At 38.8% G+C, this 23166-nt stretch overlaps 1 protein-coding gene across 5 annotated transcripts in view; it reads right to left on the bottom strand.

Moving 5' to 3' along the window:
- The window catches only part of AOPEP (aminopeptidase O (putative)), a 235892-nt gene that overhangs the window by 131709 nt on the left and 81017 nt on the right, over positions 1–23166 (bottom strand). For 4 of the 5 annotated variants that reach the window (XM_058170936.1, XM_058170934.1, XM_058170935.1 and 1 more), the window contains 4 exons: positions 18553–18659; positions 13219–13321; positions 11876–11983; positions 6288–6331 (listed from right to left, as the gene is read on the bottom strand). In XM_058170936.1, the coding sequence (XP_058026919.1) occupies positions 6288–6331; positions 11876–11983; positions 13219–13321; positions 18553–18659 (362 nt within the window). The remainder of the gene's footprint in view (positions 1–6287; positions 6332–11875; positions 11984–13218; positions 13322–18552; positions 18660–23166) is intronic. The other variant, XR_009153645.1, reaches the window with a different exon arrangement.

Below are 23166 nucleotides of genomic sequence, written 5' to 3'. Positions count from 1 at the left end.
CGCACCCCAGCTGAGCCGCTACGGAGGGGGAGGGAGAGCGGGGCCGGCTAGGCTCCGGGAAGGCAAAACGGGAGGCGTTCGCCCACCGGGATAGACTGCTGAGATCCACCGGGATAGACTGCTGCTGGAGCTGGAGGCTCAAGGAAGGGAAGGAGAGGGGTGGTGGAGCTCAAGGTTCTTTAGCCCTAGACACCTGCCCGCTAGAGAAGGGAGGAGATCGGGCCGGCCAGTCTCCGGAAGGTAGACGGGCCGGATTCTTACCGGGATAGACTGCTGCTGGAGCTGGAGGCTCGAAGGAAGGGAAGGGAGGGTGGCTGAGGACGGGCTCGTTTAAGGCTCTTCAAAGCAGCCCTGCTGAACCGCTACGGAGGGAGGAGGCGGGGCCGCTAGGCTCCGGGAAGGCAAAACGGGAGGCGTTCGTCCACCGGGATAGACTGCTGGGATCCACCGGGATAGACTGCTGCTGGAGCTGGAGGCTCGAAGGAAAGGGAAGGGAGAGGGGGGTGGTGGAGCTCAAGGTTCTTTAGCCCTAGACACCTGCCCCGCTAGAGAAGGGAGGGAGATCGGGCCGGCCAGTCTCCGGGAAGGTAGACGGGCCGGATTCTTACTTCGGGATAGACTGCTGCTGGAGCTGGAGGCTCGAAGGAAGGGGAAGGGGAGGGGTGGCTGAGGACGGGCTCGTTTAAGGCTCTTCCAAAGCAGCCCTGCTGAACCGCTACGGAGGGGAGGGAGAGCGGGGCCGGCTAGGCTCCAGGAAGGCAAAACGGGAGGCGTTCGTCCACCGGGATAGACTGCTGCTGGAGCTGGAGGCTCGAAGGAAGGGGAAGGGGAGGGGTGGCTGAGGACGGGCTCGTTTAAGGCTCTTCCAAAGCAGCCCTGCTAAACCGCTACGGAAGGGAGGGAGAGCGGGGCCGCAGTAACTGAGAAAAGCCTGACGAGGGGCGGCTGGGCTACCTTCTGGCCTCGCGAGTCGGCCGTCCGTCCGTCCGTCACTTCTCGGCTCGGCAGCCGGTTTTGAAAAAGGTTCCGTCGCTGGGTTTCGGGACTTTTGTTTTTAAAAACACCACCTTCCTTTCTCCCTAGTTGGGGCGTTTTCCCAGTTCCTGTTTTTCCCGCCCTTGCCTGTTGAGTTTTACCTGACAAGTTTCTTGCGCTTCCCCTCGACCTCCCCTCCCTCCCTCCGTCCCTTTCCCCTTCCCCCCTCCCCTCCCCTCCCCTGTCTTGTTTGTAGCCCCAGCGTCCCCTTTCGGTTGTATTTAAATCCAGAGCTTGGAACCTCCTCAGTGGGGGGAGAGGAAACGTGCGATTTGGCAGCGGCCCGCCCTGGCCCGGGCGGGGAAAGGAGAGCCCTAGACGGCCGGCGGCGCCGGGGGGGGGGAGGGAGAAAAAGAAGAAGCAGCCAAGAAAAAAGGGGTGGGGTGGGGTGGGGGAAATGAATTTAGGAGGGCGAGCGTGTGTGTGTGTGTGTGTGTGTGTGTGTGTGTGTGTGTGTGTGTGTCTGCGCGTGCCCGTCCGCCCATGAGGAATGCCAGCTATTTCTTTGAAGGGCGGGTGTAGCCAGGCGCCTCCTTCCTTCGCTTGAAACCCGGGAGGGTTTTCACTCTTCGCTCCCTGCGTGTGTATTTGTCAACAATTATAACTCTTCGGTCGGGGTCCCTTGCCTTGCCTCGCCCCTCCCTCGTGCCCTCCCTGTCCACCCTGTCAACAATTATAACTAACGCGGGTAATTGTGCGTGAGGGGTGCGCGTGTGTCCACATAGGAATAAGACGCATGCGCGCACTAACGAGAGCTAGCTGCCTGCGGTAGAAAGGACTCGCTGCAAGAGGAAGGGCTGAACGGCTTGGCTCGAGTATAAGCCGAGGGGGCGCTTTTCAGCACAAAAAACGTGCTGAAAAACTCGGCTTATACTCGAGTATATACGGTATTATACAAGTATTATATAAACGAAAGTACGGTACATGACAGCAGGTAGTCCTCGACCTACGAGCACAGTTGAACCCCAAATTTCTGTTGCTAAGCAAGACAATTGTTAAGTGAATTTTGCTCCATTTTACAACCTTTCTTGCCACAGTTGTTAAGTGAATCATTGCAGTTGTTAAGTTAGTAACACGGTTGTTAAGTGACTCTGGCTTCCCCATGGGCTTTGCTTGTCAGAGGTTCACAAAAGGAGCTCTCATGACCTTCGGACACAGCAACTGTCATAAATATGAGCCAGTTACCAAGCGTCTGAATTTTGATCATGGGGATCATGATCATAAGTGTGAAAAACAACTCACTTTTTTCAGTGCCATTCTAGCTTTGAACAGTCACTAAATGAATGATTCTAAGTCAAGGACTACCTGTAATCTGAACCACTGACCTAAACATTTCCAAAAGATGCATTTTTTTATGTGACAAGAAAAATGTAATTCATGAAGAATAATCCTATTGATCGGATGTAATTAATTACATTTAGTTTAATTTATATCTTTCATTCAATTCAATTACATTTTGTTTTAGTCCTGGTCCTGCTCAGTCTTTGTCTGGACCAGTAGTGGGTTTTAAAATCTGTTGCTATTGGTTTGCTTAAGGGCGCACATGCATGCGCAGGAGCCTCCCACCACCGCCACTACCAGTTCACCTGATCCAGGGCGAACTGGTAGTAACCCACCACTTGTCTGGGCCTATCCTCTTTATCAGAGTGTAGCATCCATTATTGAAAGCCAAATGCTACTCTTAATTCCTAACACAATATCCTGCACCATTAATACAGAGCACTGTCCAAATTTGTGCTGGGATCCAGGACTTCAGGTATTTCAACAAAATTAGTAGGATAACTTAACTGCATAATTTATAAAGTAGGATCTCTTCATTACTTTATTATGGAATGAGTGTTATGTTACTGCTATTCATAGCAAATTTTGGACTAGCTCCCTCTGAGCTAGTTTCACAGCATATCGATTTTTAGGGCTATTGTACACAACAGGCGCATAACTTGAAAACTGTCTTTTAAAATCAAGATCAAAACAATGGCATCTTAGAAATTCAGTCTTAAATCCGATAGTGTTTATTTTGGAAAGCAGGTGTGATTATGAATCAAATGCTATCTCATGCCATTAAAATTGTGCTGCTTAAAAGGTTCATGGCAACCCCCCCTCCCCAAAACTAATACACTGTACAAAATGTATAGAAATAAATTGTTTTTCAATCCAATAGAAAGTTGAGCAACTAATATTATCTCTTGTGTATTCAATTTCTTTTTCATCATGTTTCAGGCAGCTCTATTCATTTTGGTTGCCATTTCTTATTGTCTCATCCATTTGGTGATCTTCAGTTACATTCACTTTTCCAAGTCTGTCCTGATTAAATTGGAGAATTAGCCTGCCTTCTGAGACCGCAGCCTTGGAATTTTCCATTCAGATGAAATGGTCCTTTCTGGTATTGTACAACTTCCTTAAAGCAACATTTCATTTGGACTGGACAAAGAATCCAAATTTTCTCAGTAATTTAAATAAGGGCTGACATTCTCTAAGCATTGCCAATTCCCCTTTCTCCGTTCCCTAGATTGTAACTTTTACAGCCTCCTTGTGTCCAGCTGTGCAGTATTTGACCACTTACTTAAGGGTCAGGCATATTAACTCTCAGAAAGATTGGACAAATGGCCATTTAAAAATTAACCAGCCCGCATCATCTCAGATCTCCATTACTTCAGCTTTAGACTGGATGGTTTTCATGTGATTACTTTTAGAATCTTTTAACCCTACATTATTATGTCCTGAACGTTTATATTTATCTCCATAACAAATATAAGCCAATGCTTATATTTATCAGTTCCAACAATCAGTAAGGTTAGGGACAAGAGGAGTTTAATCTATTTCTTCCTTTCATTTCTTTTAATTTATTTGAAAAAAACCAAGTGTGATGTTGATCCCAATTTGATCTTTTTGATCTCTAGATAACCCTTTAATATATAAACCAATATTAGAATACTTCATGCCAAATGAAGACATAAAAATTATTTAACGTGCTTCCAGATTAAAGGTTCTCATGACATAAAAGTATTACTGTGGACTAGATGTTACACTACAAAATAGAAAGCTATTGCAGGGAAACACAATCTTAAACTACGCATTTTGGAAAAATGTTTGGCAAAAGTTCATATCTGTGCTGTGAAGTGTTTCAAAATGCTCACTGATTAAAATAAGAAGCTGGGAATGACTGGCATGAAGAAAAACACAGTTCACAGCTATAATATTAGAGCAAGTGAATACATATGTTAGTCGAATCCCAAAAATGTTGCTTATTCTTACTTAAGGAGCATTATGTGTTTCATTTAATCAAGAGACACCTCCATCATAACCTAAAGTGCTTCTAAACTATCATTTGATATCAAAAGAAAAAACAAGTATTTTTATGATGGGGAGAAGTAATAGAACAAAGTCTAAACTTCTTTCAGGTCAAAGAAATATTATATATAATTAAATCTAAATTAACACATTTCATTTTACAAGTACAAAGCTCAACTCTTTTCTTAACTTTGTGTTAAGAATTAAAACTTATATTGTAATTAGTGGAAAAACATAATTGCCAGACATATTAGTGGTAGATGAGAGCATACTTTATATAAATATGATCTATTATTTTTGGCACCACACTTTATCTTCTCATTATTCATAATTCTGGCAGCATACTATATGTCTGGCCATAAAATAAATAGAACTGAAATCTTGCCTTGCTTTCTGAAGAAAAAAGAAATATAATTTCTACTACTTTTACTGGAAATTAAAGTATTGTTGGCATATTCTTAAGCAGCCATTAGCTTCCTAGTTTTAGTAAAATTTTAATCGATAAAATTTAAAAAAGGGAAAGAGAGTTAAGTTTATACGGAGATCCTAAGTACAACTGACTAAAACAAATTAATTTTGCGAAGAAAAACAGAAATACCTTTTTTTTTAACAAGAAAGACAAAGCCATTCAAAACTTCCACAATACTCTTCAAGGACATCATTAATGGAAATAAAATTGATACCATAATTGAGCAGAATGTGTTTGTATAATTTACTGTACAAAAATCAAGCCATAAAAACATTCTTTTAATACAAAGTAAATGGCAAAGCTTTGCAACTAAAAACAGAAAAATCAGAGGGCAGACATTGAAAACAAAGCAAAGCCAAAAAAAATTGGGAACTATCCCAAGTGCTAGTGGGGGGAGGGTGGATGTGGAAGCCCAATAGGTTCCAGGAAATTCTTTTGTGAAGAATATTAATGTTCTTCAACCAAAATGTTTTACCAGGTAAGCAGAGCACTCTTGACAAAGGATTTTTTGGGTTTTTTTTGGTAATGCATGGGGCTTTCATGTTGTTTTTTCTTACTGGAACTTGGGACACTCTTCTCTCTTTTTAAGTTTTTGGAAATGAAAAGATAGAGCTGATCACAAATACAACCTACTCATGTATGCCAGTGAGATTACTTATTTCAGTTGAATTTAGAACTGTTTTTGAATTCAAAAACCTCAACTCTGATCCCATGATGGAACCTGAAGCTCCTTTCTATTGTTGGAAGAAATATCCATCTGGGTTCAGTTCCAAGTGGGGACAAAGACACTGGAAACATGGAGACTGCTTGGAAAGATGGTTTAATGGTGGTCAGGATCACATGGCTTGAGTTCCTGAACAGAAAAGGGCTGAGATCCTGTGTGCTCCCTGGCTTTATGCTTTTTCTGAGCTTTGAACTTTCTGGGGCACAAGAAGAGTACCCTGATTGGCTGTCAGACTCCCAGGGGGTGGGGGTCTTAGCTAGCCTTGCTAGCTGATGTAATCTTCCCAGGTGCCATGTGGTGAGTTTCAGTTGCTAGATGGGTTCTATTATGATGCAGATGATGGCCCATTGACAAAGGTGGGGGGTGGCAAGAAGTTGCAGGGAGCTGCTTTGTCTTTAAAACATGTCTTCCATTTCTCATCCAGGGAAATATATTCTGCCTTTTTAAATATTTTCTAAAATATTTCATTCTTCTAGGAGGGGGGTGGGTGCTAAATTCCTACACTATGATTTTCCTTTCCCTGTATTTTTCTTCTCTTATAATAAAAGATATAGCATTAAATTATATCTTGTAATTTAACAGATAACTATGCAACACTCAAATTCAACATCATTCTTAACTATGGTTCTAGTTTCTTAGTATTTCAGGCATATAAGATTATTTTAAGATATTTGCTGAAGAGATGCAACTTTAATACATTCCTGGAAAATTTACACACAAGGTTTTCATAAATAAAATATCTGAATCATGATGTTTAGACTCACATACCCTTTTAACTGGGGGAACTCTTCTAATAATAAATGAAGAAATTCCTGGATAAAAATAACAAAATACTGTTATTGTTGAAAACAAGCACTCGTAGCAACATTTTATAACTATTCATTTGACATTGAGTATTCATAAAAGGTAGTTGTGCTTATGAAATTCTAAGCCACATATAATAAAAGCAGATATAAGAAATGTCAAGTTTTATCTTCCTCAAATACAAGGACAGTACATTATATTTTCATACATTCTCATAATCAATTTAATGTAATCACCAAATACTACAGTACACTGAACAGTAATAAAAGTGAAGATTAAATGTAAATAAAACTACCCATATTTTCCCGAAAATAATTATATTAATTTTTGCTCCAAAAGACACATTAGGGCTTATTTTCCAGTTAGGTCTTATTTTCAGTGGTACTAACTGTTTTCGTTTGGCTGACTATCTTAACTAGGGCTTATTTTTCCAAAAGACACATTAGGGCTTATTTTCCAGTTAGGTCTTATTTTCAGGGGGAAATGGTACTAACAGTTTTCGTTTGGCTGACAATCTTAACTAGGACTTATTTTTGGGGTACTACAAACATCCTGAAAAATCATGCTACGGCTTATTTTCCAGTAGGGTCTTATTTTCGGAGAAATAGAGTATATGTATGGTTACAATTCCAGATATTTCTGTTTTTATATATAAATTAAAGTTACAGTTATATTTTTATATGTGACATTTAATCTCCTGCTTATGATCTTTAGGTATAAACCTGCGTGCTACTTATCTGGTAATTTCAATATCATCCAGAGTAAACCCAACCATTGCAGAAACATGAACAAAAAGTATTATACGTGTATATAAAGAGACAAAAACATATCCCATTACGAGGTGTACACATGCTCAGATTAAGGGAATGCCGAATGGCGATTGAAAAAGGGAAGAAATGAGAAAAAGGGTGGAAAGTGTAGAGTATCCTACAGAATTTTTTAAAAAAAACTTGCAGAACTACATTCCACAGCATAGTGCAAGACAATGGAAGATTCCATTATATTATGTAAGCTATATTTCAGATGTTGAGGAGTTAATGTTTTAACAAGAGAAAATAAGCTGGCCATAGAGATATTTAAGTTGTGTAACCTGGTTGTAACCTCAAATGGCATCTTTTTCACTTTCATTAATACAAATTACAAAGATGCAGTTGAGGATTCCAATAGACTGGGGTAGAGCTTCCCAGCTTATTTTTATTATTAAGAAAAGCATGTTCCTGTCTGCATAGTTCTTTGGATTTATAGCCTAACTGTATCTTTGGCTATGTAAAGATGTCACAATATTTTAGAGAGTAGTACAACATTTTCCAAGCTGGATTATTATTCAACTGTATTATAATTAGTTTTAAATGTGTTGATCCATTTTGAAGTTAATCAACCAGATACTGCTGATTGTTAAAGATATAAATAATGTAAAGGTCTAATGTCTGTAAAATCAATCTACACAATTATACAAGATTGTTACATGAATCCTCAATTCACATTTGTATGCCCAAAATACACTACTATATAAAGGGTTTTTTTTTTTGGTTTTTTTTGACAGACTGTTGGAGAAACCAAAAACTGGAATATAATCAAAGGCTCTCCAAACTAACCACATAATTTAAAATAAAATACAAATGCAATTATATCACAGAGTAATTTTTTTCCCAGTGCAATTTTTAATTATTGAAAAATATATTTTAAAAATCCAAGAGATAGGGGTGTGTGTGTGTGTGTGTGTGTGTGTGTGTGTGTATAATTTTAAAAGTATGTGGCTAGTTTCAGAATCCTACTGTTTTTAGGCATAAATATGTCTTCTGAAACACCATTATAAAAACTCCATGCTGCTAGAAAAATACTTCATATGAGCAGACAAACTGGATTTTTAAAGTATTAAACATGATAAAACATGCATTTTAAAAATGTACCAATGACATTAGGTATGAATTAGCTAATATACACATTTAGCAGCTCAGTGTTACATTTATTTCTTTATTTGACCAGATGTTATAACGAACATATTAAACTCAGCAAAGGTATCCATTTTTCATCACCAAACTAAACATCAGCCTTAATTACACAAGTGGAATCAGCACTTCAAATTCATTTCTATTTATTTATAGTTACCAGCACTCCATCTATAACACAAATTTCATCAAAAATATTATTCAGTGCATTCTCTAGTAGAAACCAGAATGAACTCATATTTTTTTTTTAAAATCCTTTCCTAAAGTTCCAGACTTACTTTCTACTCAACTAAAATAAACAAAACTACTATTAAAAATATAACTGAGCTTGCAGTCAAAATGAAGGGAGAAAAGCAAACTGATTAATGCTTCATATGTGAAGTCATTTCCTTGCACCTGTGGCTCAAATCTAGGAAAAATACTACAAATGCTGCTAGAAACAAGACTAGTATTCAGAATGCGAGAATTATTTATTCTTTAGTTATTATACTGTCGTTTTCATGCTCTTAACTGGTAGGAATTCAACCCGATGTTTTTAAACACTAAAATGTTGCAATACTTTTATTTATTCATATTTGTTTAAAAATTGTACTCCTATTTAGATATGAACCCTGCGACTTGCAGAAGATTTCAGATAATTCTTCCTGCTCTGTAGTGCAAAGAAGGAATGAATTCAAATCTAATTGCCAGTTACTGAAAATCCTGACACAGATTCCTGCTGACTTATTTGTATAGGCATAGTGCACTTTAACTAAAAAATAAAACAAAAACAAACTTGTCCGTTTGTATGATGTAACTGCCCCACCCTTTGCAGTGCCTAGCTGCCAAAAATAGTATTATTAAAAGTGCTGCCGGGGGCCATAAAACGGTTACCTGCCCCTGATCTCATTTTGCAAAAGAAGTGAACATATCTCAGGGTGAATGAAAAATTGCAGTCTCTCTAGCACAGAGACAGATCCATTGCATGCACACAAAAAATTAAGTCTGAACATATTGTCTGAAAACATATTGAATCAAAGCTTAATTTGCAACCTTTTGGAATACAATTAGATGAGTGTTAGGATGAAAGATAGGGAAATATTGTTTTCCTCACTTTTACGAGATTTTGTTCCATTGTTTGTTGTGACATGAACATGTGGGATTTGGGACTTCAAAACCGTATGCCACAAGTCCAATTTCCTATTAGGGAGAATGCTGAATTGCAGAATCTTGAGTAAGAAAATATTCTTACCACATCTAAATAACTAAAAGGTAAATTATTTGACATTAGCTTTAAAGTCTAATTTGTAAACATTTGCCTCTAGGATAAGAACAAGAATGAAATGTTTCATATGGTGAGAGAGCAGCTGGGGAATTTATAAACCAGATTTCACAGCAGGCTGCTGGGCAAAAAGAAAATGACCAGCGGATTAGCATCTCCATTGTAACATGATCTTACTACAATGACTAATAGCCTTATGAGCTGAGATCCTCCAATGTTTTGCAATATTTATGTAATTTGCTAACCAAATTGATTTAATATCAGGCTAGCAGAGCTAAGTGAAACAAATTGAAATCTCTTATCTCTTCAATACTGTTCACATAACAAAAATAATGCATGGTGTTAGCTGGTATATAGTTAGATTGCAATACTACACTTTTCTCATTTGCAACTGAATCTTATTTGGCAACACATAAGCACATTTAACTCTCTGAGATTTACTGTTAAGAAAATATATTTATGGCTGAAATAAACTAAGCATTATTGTCACTATAATGTTGAGCAAGCCATGTTCAGAAACATTGTTGGGTAATTCCAGACAAGGCTTTTATTGTGCAATCATTGTAAGTTTCAAGTGATAATGTGTACTTTGATTTGTAGGTCTCCAATTCTTTTCTCTAGGGAGAAATCTCACTTGCCTACTAGAAAAAATCTAGTAACAAGTAGAAGGACAGAATAACTGCATATAGTGGAAGTCTTGGTGCTCTAGGAGCTTGGTTGTTTGCAGGCATTAACCCAACTAGATAACATCATCACTGCTATTAAGCATGGGGTTTGCTACCCATTTATAGAGATAGTCCTTGACTTACTTTATTTAAGTCAAGGACTTACTTTAGTGATTTAATTCATTTAGTGACTGTTTGAAGATACAACAGTACTGAAAAAAGTGAACAATTGTCATTTTTTACACTTACAAAGTCAATGGGGAAGCCAGGTTCACTTAACAACATGTTATTAACTTAACAATTGCAGTGATTCATTTAACAACCATGGCAAGAAAGGTCATAACGTGAGGCAAAGCTCACTTAATAACTGTCTTGCTTAGCAACAAAAAATTGGGAGTCAGTTGGGGTCATAAGTCAAGGACTACCTGTACGCTTGTCCTACCACCTTTGGTGAGGGTGTAGGTTCCTTGATTAGGGTATTGTTTTCTGTCTGATGGTCTGTCTGGCGCTGATCCCTGCTTATCTAAATGTAGGATGCTGGAGCTGTGTTGTAATCTTTTTGTTTTTCTTCCTAAATTTTTGTTGTCTTTTTAAATGGTGCGTAAATGTGGTTTACAGATAGTCTCAGTTATTCACTGCCTTGTTTAGCAACTGCTCAAAATCACGATCATGTAAAAGAAAACAGACCCTGCAAACATTTGCAGCTGTTGGAGCACTTTATGGTCAGGTAATCATCATTTCTGAGCTTCACTGGCTTCCAACAAGCAGAATTAATTTAGAAAGCGAAAGTGAAAATGCAATTTGCAGTCATGTGATATCTCATTTAATGATCCCAGTGATCCATTTAACGACAACGTGAAAGTGACATTGCAATTCTGGAATGGTTACATGATTTTTCACTTAATTATTGTGGTGCTTAGCACTGGAATTGTTGGCCCCAATTGGGTGTCAGTAAGTGAGGACTGTTTGTTATACCTATGTTTTTATTATGGCTGATTTGTCTGAAATGCCAGCATTCACAGTATTTTTGGATTTGGCTTGGTCTGCATACTGCGTTTGACAAGTAGTTACAATCTTTTCATTTGGTAGCTCCATTTCTATATGTACACAATATTATCAAAATAGTTATTACTCTAACTAGCCATAATTTTAAGATATATTACTGATTGTATAAGAAAGGTACAAACACACATCAAAAGGTCATTCTATTATGTTCTATTTCGAAACATCAAATTAAAGAAAATACCTTTTCAAAAATACTCTTGCCTTATATTTCTGGTTGACTGTTAAATCCTAATTTCAATGATTGTATCTTTTTTTTAAAAATGTTTTCATTTTCCCACTTTCCCATTTATTGTTGCCCAGTTTGGACCTGTGTTTTAGCATCCCCATAACCATTCTACTTCAGTATCATAATATACCGTATATAAGAGCAAGAATATGGAAAATAGAAACTGAAATTCCAAAATTTATACCTTCGTCCATTTCCATAAATGGCATGAGAAATTAGTTCGATATTATAATAAGACCTTTCCAAATTCTGGCATATTATTTTAGCATTTTGATAAACCGAATGCTGCTCACCCTGCTCTCTTTGAATAATGCTATCTCTGAAGATCACATACATACTATTTAATTTCTCTGATATGCTTTCATCAAGAAAAAGTGCAGAAATACCTGAGAGAGTATCAATTGTCCATGGAATGTTTGCACGTATTTTCTTAAAAAAGCAAAATATGCAGCTTCTCCAATTTTTTCTGTGAAAGTCCGAAGCAAGAAATAACCCTAGAAGAAACCAAGACAGGACAGTTCTCAGTTTCAGATTTGCTCTGAAGTTAGCAAAATGACTAACAAAATGTCAGCATACAGTCATTATTTTACATGGTATTTACCTGGACCTCATCTGGCCAATAAATTATGGCAATTTGGAAACTTACACCCTATCATTTCTGATTTTTTATTTTTTTATTGTTCGGGGTTTTAGGCTGACAATTGCTAACTGGTTAACAAAAATAACCAGTGAAATATTTCTAAATTATTCTTATCAGTTATATAATTATGCAGGTAGTCCTCGGATCACAATTGGGACCAAATTTCCATTGCTAAACAAGGTGAATCTGGCTTCCCTGTTGACTTTGCTTGTTGGAAGCCAGACAGGAAGGTCATAAATTGTAATCACATGACCCAGGGATGCTGCAACTCTCATCAATGCATGTCAGTTGCCAAGTGCCCAAATTTTGATGACATCAAAATCAGTGGTGGGATTCAGCCAGTTCGCACCTATTCGGGAAGACCGGTTGTTAACTTTCTAAGCAGTTCGGAGAACCGGTTGTTGGAATAAGAAAACTTATTGCACTTTACAGGGGTAATTCTGTGAGGAAGGCAGGAAGGAAACATTCTGGTGTTGTTTCTAGCCAAATCTTTATTGCCCTGCTTACAGAAACTGCCTCTCTGGTTAACCCTTATGATATTGTAACCCCTAAGGCGAAGCGCCCATCGACGTGAGTGACTTTGACTTGGTCACGGCCACACAGTCACATGACCACTGAGCCACACCTACCCAGCTGGTCATTAGAGGAGAGAATCAGTTGTTAAATTATTTGAATCCCACCACTGATCCAAATGTAACCCTGTGTCCAAGTAACACATGCTACTAGCCTCTTTCTGTGATTCATAGAGACCACAGAAACATTATCTAGAACTCTGTTTTCTGAATAGCCAATCTTCTTGATTCTTTCCAAGGATCACTGTACGTGAAATTGCAGGATTGCACTATGTATTGAATGGAATGGGGTTTTGCATGGAAATATGACTCCATCCTGCTCTCTTAAGGTTTAGAAAAATTCTAAAGGTGTATGGTACAAATATATATACCTGCATTTCTGAATGGACTATACCAAATCACAAAATCTGAAAAGGTTCATATAAGATGTTCTGGGACTTTGAAAATGTAGTATCGGCACATTAAATTTCTGTGCATAAAACATTTAGTTTCCAATAAGAGCATTAAGCATTCTGACCTTTAGGTAGTGAACCTGCATGAAGACTTTTTCAGCATTGAGGCCATGTTTGACTACAGAAGAACCAGATTCAGTTACTTTGCCCGTTTTTTCTTTGTTTGGCCTAAAAGGGTACAAAACAGTGACATCATTTTAGACAAAGTGACAGAAATGTATTTATTATTTCATAAAATTTCACTATCAAAACACCTGATTAAAAACAGGAAGGGCATAACATTTGATTCACAAACTCGATTCTGAAACCTCTGTACAATTAAACTCTCATCGTGGAAAAGTAGTGCAATGATACAATTTTCTATTATAATATTGCGTGCATGGCTAAATAAACAGCTGACACTGACGCGATAGCCCAAGTTAAGCTGGTGTGAAGCTACTTAACTCTTCTCCCAGACATTATATCATATCGTATTGGCATTCTGCTAAGATATGTTATACGGACAGGATCATCACATCATAGCAAAGGGAAATGAGAAGAGATGGAAACATTCTAGATGAGGGGAAAAAAATCCAGCTACACATTTTGATCGCTTTTATCCAGACTACACTTTAGCAGCTCACAAGGCCATACCTATCAAGTAAAAACATCTTATTTCATCTATGTCTACCATGTTTAAAATGTGCCGGGTTTTCCCTCATTTTTCTTCTATTTTATAATTTCTTCCTTTAAAAAACAATGACAAACTATGTTTTGGTCTCCAAATTTTCATTCAGGAGGTCTGCAATATCCTCTACCAGTTCTGAGTGATTAGTGGCCACTCCTTGTAGCTCTACCAGATATGCATTCATTTACAGAATTTTTATACTAGCCGTATCATTAAATTATTCTGTTTACAGCATAGATTTAAACACACACACATTTGAACACACACAGTTCAAATGATAAAATGCAACAGTGAAGTATTTATATAAGTTCTCATGAAAGCTGGTTTCTATACAGGTAGTCCTCAACTTATTACAATTTATTTAGTGACAGTTCAAAGATACAATAGCATTGAAAAAATAACTTTTGACCATTTTTCAAATGACGGTTAGGCATTCCCATGGTCAGGTGATAAAAATTCAGACACTTGGCAACTGGCATGTACTTATGACAGTTGTAGTGTTCCAAGTTCATGGGATCACCATTTGCAACCTTCTGACAAATACACCACTTGCTGTTTTGCAAACAAAAAAAAAAAACCCAGCAGCAGTCCATTACATTTTTTTGTTATATTTATTAGCCAATTATTTTAGCTTATCTCGTTGTCTTTTGATACTGGGACTTGATCCAATCCCTTTATCTACTTTATTTCTTCTTTCTGTACAGTATCCAGCATAAATAGCAGCTGAATGTTGGTTTTATGTTATATCTTTGACATTTATATGGCAATATATCACAAGTTTTAATAGTGGAAAAATGCTATTAAAATTGAACTTATTTAAAAAGCTGCCGTCAATGGCAGGTTACACTTTGTAAGAGAATCTCGTATGCATATATGTGCTTCATCATATTTCTCAAAGTAGCTAAAACGTGGTTTTAAAAATTGCAATGTAATTAAATTGAAAGGGTACAGAAAGCTACAAAGTCCAATTCTGTTCAGAAATCCAAACTGAAGCATCTGGCTGCATCTTCCACAGTTATTTATTTTTATTTTTATTTATTTATTTTATTAGATTTTTATACCGCCCTTCTCCCGAAGGACTCAGGGCGGTGTACAGCCAAAGATAAAAAACCCAATATATATACAATTAAAACAAAGAATTTAAAACAAAACATATTACAAAAATGGCCGACATTAAAAATTTGAAATTTAAAACCCTAAAATAATAAAACCCCACTTAAAATTTAATGAAACTATTAAAACCATTAAAACTGTCAAGCCAGTCCCGCTTGAATAAATAAGTGTGTTTTCAGCTCACGGCCTCTATCACAACAATCCACACACATACACATACAGGCCTCTATCACAACAATCCACACACATACACATACAGGCCTCTATCACAACAATCCACACACATACACATACAGGCCTCTATCACAACAATCCACACACATATACACACACAAACCTGTATACACTGTAACAAAAGCAACCACCACCAATCACCCTGTCAATCAGCAGCTGCATGGAGGATAATGATAAGGCAGCCTCTTCTATCCACATCTATTATCAAATGGCACTGTTGGAAATATGAGAACTGAATCTGATTATTTAAATAGGAAGGAAAGCTAGGCATGCTGGAGGTGTGAATCCAACAGCATAGGCTCTTCAGTTCCTTATGATCTATCGATAATCTTGTGGTGTACAGGGTAGATAGAAGGTTAAGGATTTGCCTATGCCCCTTATTCACTAACACTCTGCCTGATGTTTGTCATACAGTACTTCTCAACATCAACAAGTTTAATGACTTCAACTCCCAGAATTCTCCAGCAAGCGTGGGTGACTTTCTTCAGCCTTCATACTCACACAGAGCATATGGTCTTAGACTCTCCTCCTCACAGGATATAGCTAGCTAGGTGGTGGTGGTTGTTAGTTGAGAAGTCGTGTCTGACCCATTGCAACCCAATGACAATGTTCCTCCAGGCCTTCCTTCCTCTACCATACTCTGGAGTCCATTTAAGCTCACGCCTACTGCTTCCGTGACTCCATCCAGCCACCTCATTTTCTGTCCTCCCATTCTTCTTTTGCCCTCAATCTTTCCCAGCATTAGGCTCTTCTCCAGTGAGTCCTTCTTTCTCATTAGGTGGCTAAAGTATTTGAGTTTTATCTTCAGGATCTGGCTTTCTAAAGTGTAGTCAGGGTTGATCTCCTATAGGACTGACCAGTTTGATCGCCTTGCAGTCCAAGGGACTCGCAGGAGTCTTCTCCAGCACCATAGTTCAAAGGCCTCAATTCTTTGGCGCACAGCCTTTCTTATGGTCTAATTTTCACAGCCATACATTGCAACTGGAAAAACCATAGCCTTGACTATACACACTTTTGTTGGCAGGGTGATGTCTCCGCTTTTTAGTATGCTGTCTAGATTTGTCATAGCTTTCCTCCCCAGGAGCAAGTGCCTTTTAATTTCTTGTCTGCAGTCCCCATCTGTGGTAATCTTGGAGTCCAGGAAAATAAAATCTGTCACTGCCTCCATTTCTTCCCCATCTATTTGCCAGGAAGCTAGGTGGTAGGTTTGGCCTAAAAATGTAATGCGGGTCCTGTACATCAGTCTCTTTTCTATTATAACTATAAAATTGGCTTCACTAATTCCTGGTGGACTTAGATTTACGCTTTCAGGAACACCCATAATGCTTGAACAGCTAACATGGAGGTCAAACAGGAACTGGACACAGTGAAAGGCTCTCAAGACAACAATTGTAGCAGAGAAATGTTAAAAGTAGAAAGTTTTGAAATCTCCAGCTATGACATTATTTTGATCTAGTCACTCTCTTTGAGCCTAATTTATCTGAGGAAGGTTTTTAAAAAGTAGGAGGGGGTGAGACTAATCCTTTAAATGTTCTTAAAAATTTCATATCAGTTCTTGGCTCTAAGTTTGGAAGTTATATAAGCTAATGGAATCTCAGGATTTTTTATACATCTCTTTTAACATTTCAAATTATATAAAATGGGTTTCGAGAAGCTCCTTGGCATCTCATCTTTGGAGGTGATTTCATTAGGGTTGTAGCCTTTAGATCTGAGGGCAAAATGGAGCTTCAAAGATGAGGGACACTCATATTGCTCTTCCCGGCTATATAGATAGTCCTCGACTTCTGACCAAAACTGAGCCCAGAATTTCCATTGCTATTCAAAGCAGTTTTTAAGTGAGTTGTGCCCCATTTTACAATGTTTTTTGTCACAGTCGTTAAATGAATCCCTGCTGTTAATGACTCATGCTGTCATTAAGCGAGTCAGGTTCTCCTCTTTGACTTTTATTGTTGGAAGCTTACAAATGATGATCACGTGATCCCAGAACATGTAACTGTCATAAATATGTGTCAGTTGCCAAGTATCCAAATTTCAATCACATGACCATAAGGATGCAGCAATGCTCATGTGAAAAATGTCTATGAAGCTTCTCAGTCATCCAGGTCATGGTTGTCCCAGAGGTGCTTTTTCAAAGGGAACTGGACTGTCTTAGGTTTTTTTTTTCCTTTGAAGACGTTTTGCTTCTCATCCAAGAAGCTTCTTCAGAGCTGAAGAAGCTTTTTGGATGAGAAGCGGAACATCTTCAAAGAAAAACAAAAATGTCCAGTTGCCTCTTGAAAAAGCACCTTTGGGATGTGAAAAATGGCCATAATGGTCAAGCTGCCCTCTCTAGCTGTAGCTCGATGCAAGAAAAAACAGATTTTCACCTTTGAATTTGAAGGGCAGAAGAGACCTATCACTTAGGTTTCAAAATGGGGAGAAGTTGATAATCATTTCCCTGCATATAGACCTTGTATGAAAAGTTTAATTTTCAAACATAGGTAGTTCGAAAATCAACGTAGAATGAATTTCAGTGGATATACTGTTTCAGAATAAAGTCCTGCTCTGCACAGAGACTTCCTATACACAATTGTCTAGACTAGAGATTTGGGCTGCAACCTTCTGTGAAGCATTACACATAAATACATGAATAGCGGTATACTCCAATCTGAATTCCATGCATAACTATGCATGCTATTGGAAGGCTGGAGTCGTTCCATGGAATAATAAAACACAAACAAAGCCAACCATGAATTAACTATTTCTCTGAACAATTTCATAGAGGGGTTTATACTTTTAAGATTTGGAGCATAAGCAGAGGTAAACTGTAGTGCCAAATCCAGCTTCAGGTCTGCATTGAACAGTACATAATAGAGTCAGTATGTTTTAGAACCAATCAGTGAATTACATGCACACACACACACACACACACACACACACACACACACACACACACACGTTATTTGAGTAAGTCTTCCACATGTTAATATTCTCAGTTGGTATTCTCTGTGATGGTTCTGCAGAAAACATAAAGCTCTGTCCAACAGAATTTGTGGTTCAAATAAATAAATAAATTATGTGAAAAAGGAAATCTTTTATTCTTTTATGGAATCAACATTTAAGGCGGTTAAGTTTCTTTTTATGATTCCAGTAGCAACTTACAACCCAAACTTATATAGTCAGAAATAAATCCCACTGAGTTGCATAGGACTGCATTCCAGATTTGTTTTCTTTAATTTGTCTTCACTATCCCTACATCACCGTGGCTCATTGAAATTTTCCAATATCCTCTTGGGGGTGGGGAAATTGCAATGACTTAATCTGATCATTTGGACATGCTTAGTTTTCAGAGGAAAAACCAGCTGGAAGGGGAAGACACTGTCAAAGTAAGCAGCCTGAACTATACCTTAAAACCTGAAGATCCCCTTCTGAATTCTGCACTTCATCCATAAGACGGTGCCAGCGCAACAAAGTTTTCAGCTCCTGTTGTTCTTTTGCTTCAGTGACTGACAGCTGCTTGGGACAACAAACACACTGTTCAGTGTTAAATTTTCTCCTGGTTTCCCCCCACCCAATAATTTCTGAATGGAAAGCGTAACAAAGGTTATGTTGCAGTGTTAATATAATTTAGGTATACATTTGCATCTGTATCTGGGCATATATGTATACACAAACACATTATGTACATATGCACCATACATTTAAACACGGTAAGAGAGAGGAATAACAGAGACTTTGCAGAAATGAAAGTAACTGTTCCAAGTATTAATTTGGGAGGTATTTAGTTCTAATAACAGTTTATCTATGCATAAGTAATATTGCTCTAGGGATCCTTTATGTCTTCAGGCTGTCTGGAAGATTTCTCTTTTTAGATAAATGCAAATTGCTGCTGTAAAGAGAGAGAACTTCTGCATAAAAGAAAAGCAAACAAAGCAACTTTAAACTCACAAAATGTATTATATATTTATTTATTTATTTATTTATTTTGTCACAACAATATATATAAGTATTATACAGAAAAGATTATATAGTGTATAAACATATATATGAGTAAATAATAGGAGGAATAAGCATATATATATATATATATATTTGTTTTCTGAGGTTTTCGCGGGTGTTTGTATGTAGATCTTTGGTTATTCGGGTTTTCTCCCGCGTAAAATTGGAAGTGTCTTGGCGACGTTTCGACGAAGTCTCATTCGTCATCTTCAGGCTTCAGCTTCGTGCTTCTGGGAGCAATGTGTGACTGCAGCTGTTTCTTCCTTTTTAACTGCTAGTGGGGGTTTGAACTGATTGGGTGGGAGCTTGGCTGTGCTCTGATTGGATGGGGTTTTTTTGGTGCTCTGATTGGATAGGGGTGTGTCCTCTTTGGGTGGGGGCTTGGTTTTGCTCAGATTAGTCTGAGCTGCAGGGGGATTTGAGCTGGTGAGCTGCATAGCTGTTGTTTGGCTTCGTGTTCGTGGTCGTGCTACATCTTCATAGTGGGTGTCAGTCTGCTGCATGTATGGATTGGAGGGGTTTGAAATGGTTAATGTTGCAGCTGCGGTCTGGCTTCTGGTCCTTGGTCGTGCTTCATGATCAGTGTGGGTTTGGGTCTGCTTTCTGGGTGGATTTGTGGTGGTGACATCCTGTGTAGACCTCGTGAGTGTGGGTCTGGTGTCATTCCTCGTGTTAGGGACACGTTTGTCAATAAGGGCAGGTTTCCAAATGGCTGGTAGGCGGGAGGTATCATCTCGTTTGTTCATGCTGTGTGGGCGTTTTTCTATCTCGATGGCTTCTCTGATTATTCTGTTGTTAAAGTGTTCAGTTTTGGCGATAGTTCTGGTCTTTTTAAAGTCAATATCGTGTCCTGTGGCTTTAAGGTGTTGGACCAGGGAAGAAGTTGGTTCCTCTTTTTTGACTGAGTTCTTGTGTTCTTCAATGCGTGCATTTATTCTTCTGTTGGTTTGTCCAATGTATGTGGTGGGGCAGGCGGTGCATGGGATTTCATATACTCCTTGATTTTCTAACTCAATTTTGTCTTTGGGGTTTCTTAAGATGATGGATATTTTTTGGTTTGTGCAGAATGTTGTCTTGATGTTGTGTTTGTGGAGGATCTTGCTGATTCTGTCTGTGGTGCCTTTTATATATGGGAGGAGGGCTGTGCTTGTTCTTGTTCTCTGTCTTGGATTTTAGTAGGGGGTTCTTTTTGGATTAGTTTGGTAATCTTATTTCTCTGGAATCCATTGGATGTTAGTACATTAGTGAGAGTGTGTAGTTCGGTTTTTAGGTGTTGTTCGTCAGCTAAGCGTTTTGTTCTGGAGATGAGTGTCTTGGCTACGGAGTTGATCTGTGCTGGGTGGTGGTGTGAGAGTGCGTGCAGATAGCGGTTTGTGTGTGTTTTCTTCTGGTAGATGGTGTGTCCTAGGGAGCCAAGCCCCCACCCAAAGAGGACACACCCCCATCCAATCAGAGCACCAAAAAACCCCCATCCAATCAGAGCACAGCCAAGCTCCCACCCAATCAGTTCAAACCCCCACTAGCAGTTAAAAAGGAAGAAACAGCTGCAGTCACACATTGCTCCCAGAAGCATGAAGCTGAAGCCTGAAGATGACGAATGAGACTTCGTCGAAACGTCGCCAAGACACTTCCAATTTTACGTGGGAGAAAACCCGAATAACCAAAGATCTACATACAAACACCCGCGAAAACCTCAGAAAACAAATATATATATATATGAAGAAGAAAAGAAAAACAATAGGACAGGAACGGTAGGCACGTTTGTGCTCCTATGCACGCCCCTTATGGTCCTCTTAGGAATGGGGTGAGATCAATATTAGAAAGTTTTTGGTTAAAGCTTTTGGGATTATGGGAAGAGACCACAGAGTCAGGTAAAGTGTTCCAAGCACTGATGATTCTGTTACAGAAGTCGTATTTTCTGCAATCTAGATTAAAGCGGTTAACATTAAGTTTAAATCTATTGGTTGCTCTTGTATTATTGCAATTAAAGCTGAAGTAGTCTTTAACAGGAAGGACATTACAGTAGATGATTCTATGAGTTAAAATTAGGTCTTGTCGAAGGCGACGGAGTTCCAAGTTTTCTAAGCCCAGGATTTCAAGTCTAGTGGGATAAGATATTTTGTTGTTTTCAGAGGAATGAAGAACTCTTCTTGTAAAATATTTCTGGACACGCTCAATTGTATTGATGTCAGAAATGTGGTGAGGGTTCCAGACAGGCGAGCTGTATTCTAGAATTGGTCTAGCAAATGTTTTATATGCTCTGGTTAGTAGTGTAGTGTTTTTGGAAAAGAAGCTGCGCAAGATTGTCAAACTCAAGGCCTTTGGGGCTTGTGGGATGCTTAGATCTGGCCCGCACAGGCGCCCTGTAAATAGTGAATGATCGGCCTGCAGTGCCTCTGCCAGCGAAAACATTTTCACTGGCAGAGGGCTACAGGAGGCAATTTACGGGCAAAAATGGACTTTGAGGTGGCCACCCCTACCCTGGCCATGTCCACCCTGGCCATGCCCACCCCTGGCCACCCAGGTCAAACACAACCCTGATGCGGCCCTCAATGAAATCGAGTTTGACACCCCTGTATTATATGAATGTGTGTCTGTCTGTATAAGTATATTTGTATGCGTGGGAATCAACATGATGTAGTGGTTGAGGCACCAGGCTAACACCGGGAGACCAGGAATTCTAGTTCTGCCTTAAATATGAAACCAGCTGGATGACCTTAGGCTTGTCACTCTATCTCAGCCCAAGGAAGAAGGTAAGGGCAAACTACTTCGGAAATCTTGACAAGAAAACTGCAGGCATCTGTCCAGGCAGTTGCTAACACTGCCTCACTGGCACCCCCACTTCCTAAATTTGGAATTCTCTGCTTTTGAAGGAAAAATGGCCCCCAGAAAGAAAAAAATAATGAATGGGAAAGCACACCAAAATTTCAGCAATTGAGGCAGGTGTTCCAGTGATGACAGTTTGCAGATTCAATTTGCAGTGTCAATCTCAAGATGGAGATTTCAGACTGAGAGTTATTGATCACTACTAGATGTTACAGGCATCAAATTATTCATGGTATACTAGACCGAAGAAATAATGGCTACTTTTTCAGTTCTGAAAGCATGAAGGCCACCCGAGTCTCAGATTTACATCCTGTCGTGAATGGTTTAGCAAAGTGATACTGATCATTTTTTTAAACTTCAAGATAGACTTCAGAAGAAAATGGAACTCAGCACTTGTACAGAATATAATTAGAGATTTCAGCAACCATCATAAATATGGGTCAGCTGCCAAGCCTCTGAATTTTGATCACATGATCACGGAGATGCTGCAACGGTGATTAAGTGTGAAAAATGATCATGTCACTTTTTTCACTGTCATCGTAATTTTGAATGGTCGCTAAATGGATGGTTATAAGATGGGGACTGTACTACTGTACTACAATATATTGACTTTTTTTATATCTCAGACAAGACACATTCCCAACATGAGACAGACAGTAAAAGAATTAACTCTGTAATGTGCTGCTCCATGTAAAATAATAATTCTTTACAAGTCTGCTATCCAGTTAACTGGAAACATTGTTAAATATTTCAAACATTTACTAATGGAAGAAATTAAATATTTCAAGTCCTGTTGTATAAAGATGTGCTCCTGTGTGCACTAATGCATGTTACACGTTGCACACAGATCCTTGTCCTATCATACAGTGGCTGTAGAATAATGTTGCCAAGGTAGTTTTTAGAGTGACTATTGAATGAATAGCAATAGTCTTTCATATCCTACAAATGAAGGTGAATATACGTGTCCCAGGATAATGTCGCAGAATCCAATCGAGGTCAGTCACCGGGACCAGAGTTTTTGTCTTCCAAGCTTTCATGCTGGAGCCCATCTTCAGGGAACTTCTCTCCAGCAGAGTGTGTGCTGTTCTATGTGTGGTATTTACATGGTGCCTGTTGTATGTAATCTTGCTCCATAGGAGCAAAGGAAAGGCTTGGTAGCTAGGAATATGCATGCTTTTGCCTTTTATTCAGTCAC

This window comes from Ahaetulla prasina, chromosome 2 (assembly GCF_028640845.1).
Source record: "Ahaetulla prasina isolate Xishuangbanna chromosome 2, ASM2864084v1, whole genome shotgun sequence".
In the NCBI taxonomy this organism is placed as follows: Eukaryota; Metazoa; Chordata; class Lepidosauria; order Squamata; family Colubridae; genus Ahaetulla; species Ahaetulla prasina.
This window is presented reverse-complemented; position numbering and strand designations above follow the sequence as displayed.